The sequence below is a fragment of the Egretta garzetta genome, unplaced genomic scaffold (assembly GCF_000687185.1).
Source record: "Egretta garzetta isolate BGI_Z169 unplaced genomic scaffold, ASM68718v1 scaffold60, whole genome shotgun sequence".
Classification (NCBI taxonomy): Eukaryota; Metazoa; Chordata; class Aves; order Pelecaniformes; family Ardeidae; genus Egretta; species Egretta garzetta.
Window position 1 is genome coordinate 2,826,462 of NW_009258269.1, and position 2,218 is coordinate 2,828,679.

Here is a 2,218-nt window from a genome sequence, read left to right on the forward strand (position 1 = left end):
TAGTTGAGGGGGAGGTGGATTCGGGGGCTGTCGCTGACAGAGTCGTTCATGAGGTTGAACTTGAGCGATTTCTGCAGCCCCGTCTCCTCCTCATCCTCCGTGGGCTTGGGCGGCTTCGGGGACTTGCTCTTCTTCACCTTGCTCTTGCTCTTGCCGCTCTTGCTGGCCTGCTTGGGTGCGTACAGGTCCTTGGTCTCCTTCTTGCCTGCCTGGTAGCCGCTCTTGGCCTCCCGCTGCCGGCAGTAGCGCACCAGGATGACCAGCACGATGACCAGGGTGACGGCCACGATGCCAGCGATGACTCCAAAGAGGATGTTGCTCCGCTGCTTGCTGCGCTCGTATTCGGGGTCTCCGGCGATGTCTATGTCAAGCGGCGTGTCCAGGCTGTGCCCCACCAGCGTGTCCAGCAGCGTGCGGTTGGCCAGCGTCTCGTTGACGTAGAAGTGCACCAGCGCCGTGCCATGCCGTGAGGGCTTGCCCTTGTCGTTGACGCGCACAACCAAGCGGTGCAGGCCGTGGTGCTTGCGCAGGATCTCCTTCTCCAGGGTGATGTCTCCACTGTGCGGGGAGATCTGGAAGAGCTCGAAGGGGTTGCCTCCTGTGATGCTGTAGGTCAGCTCTGCGTTGACACCAGAGTCGATGTCCTCCGCCTTGACCTTGCTCACCTGCTGGCCAGGGCTGGTGTGGGGCAGGATGTGTTTGTAGGTGGCATTGGAGGGCGAAGTGATGAAGGGGGCATTATCATTCTCATCCAAGACGTTGATGGTCACCCCCACGTAGGCAGACCTGGGAGGATCCCCACCGTCCACCGCCTTGAGGCGGAACGTGTACGTGCTCTGCTGCTCCCGGTCAAAAGAGATGCTGGAGAGGATGGTGCCGGTGCCGTTCTGGATGACAAAATCCCCATTGTCTTGCTCCACCGACAGCTGGATGCGGGCGTTTTCTCCTTTGTCAGCATCGATCACCGTCACCATGCCCACAGGGCTGAGGGGTGGCATGTTCTCCATCACCGAGAAGTTGTAGCCGCTCAGCATGAACTTGGGGTCGTTGTCATTCCTGTCCATGACGTTGATGGCCACAGACGCTGTGCCCTTCAGGCTGGGGCTGCCCTTGTCTGCTGCCACCACCAAGAACTCGTAGCGCTCCCGCTGCTCTCGGTCCAGCACCGCCTTCACCCGGATCTCCCCGGAGTCGGGGTCAATGGTGAAGGAGCCCTTGGAGGAGGGGTCTGTCACCAAGGAGTAAACCAGCTTGGCGTTGGAGCCACTGTCAGCATCGCTGGCGCTCACCTCCATCACCAGGTCGTCGGGCTCGTTGTTCTCAGGGAAGGCCACCTCGGTGAAGCTCTGGCTGAAGACGGGCGCGTTGTCATTCACATCCACCACCTGCACCTTCAAAGAGTTGGTGCTGGAGAGGGGGGGGGTCCCCGAGTCCACCGCCACAATCTCGATCGTGTACTCCTTCACTGACTCGTAGTCCAGCGGCGTGGTGGTCTGCAGGAAGTATTTCTTCTTGCTGTCGCTCCCCGTTTCGCTAGCCTGCCGCAGCTGGAACGGGACGTCACCAGCCACCACGCAGGTCACCACGGCGTTTTCGCCCTCATCTCGGTCGGACACCTGCACCAGAGCCACTGCTGTCTCTACTGGCACGTCCTCCGAGATGTTCGCCATGCCATCCTGGTGGGTCACAAGCCCAATGCCCCGTATCTCTATGGAGGGCGCGTTGTCATTCATGTCCTTGATGGTGACCACCACCTGGGTGCGGGCGCTCTTGGGGTTGGCCCCCTTGTCCTTGGCCATGACAGAGAACTTGAGGATGTTGACGTCCTCGCGGTCAATGGGCCCCTGCACGGTGATGAGCCCCGTGGTGCGGTCCAGGCGCAGCAGCCGGCGCACCATGTCCGAGGCTTGGTGGAAGGAGTAGTCGATTTCGGCGTTGGCGCCCTGGTCCGAGTCGTTGGCTTTCACCTGCGGGATGGAAGGAGAAACAGTGAACGGGAGGGCAAGGCGACGCCAGCCCCTCTGCAAAGGGCCGCGCTGCCCGCCGCCGCCTCCTTTGGGGACGGCTGGTGGGGAAAAACCAGGATTTCCTCTTCTGGGGCCAAGGACTATGGGGCAAAGAGCCTGGGACCGGCAGGGCGGCTGGGGGGGGCCCTCCGGCACAGAGGCTTTTCCTTGCTCTTCCAGAGAAACCGGCTGGGCCGGTCGGCTGCGCTCCC

General features: G+C 61.8%; 1 protein-coding gene across 1 annotated transcript in view; it reads right to left on the minus strand.

The window, feature by feature from the left end:
• The window catches only part of PCDH1 (protocadherin 1), a 54,572-nt gene extending 52,599 nt beyond the window's left edge, over positions 1-1,973 (minus strand). The window contains exon 1 of the mRNA XM_009649415.2: positions 9-1,973. Coding sequence (XP_009647710.2) covers positions 9-1,898 — 1,890 coding nt within the window. The 5' untranslated portion in view covers positions 1,899-1,973. The remainder of the gene's footprint in view (positions 1-8) is intronic.
• Positions 1,974-2,218: the final 245 nt, after the last annotated feature.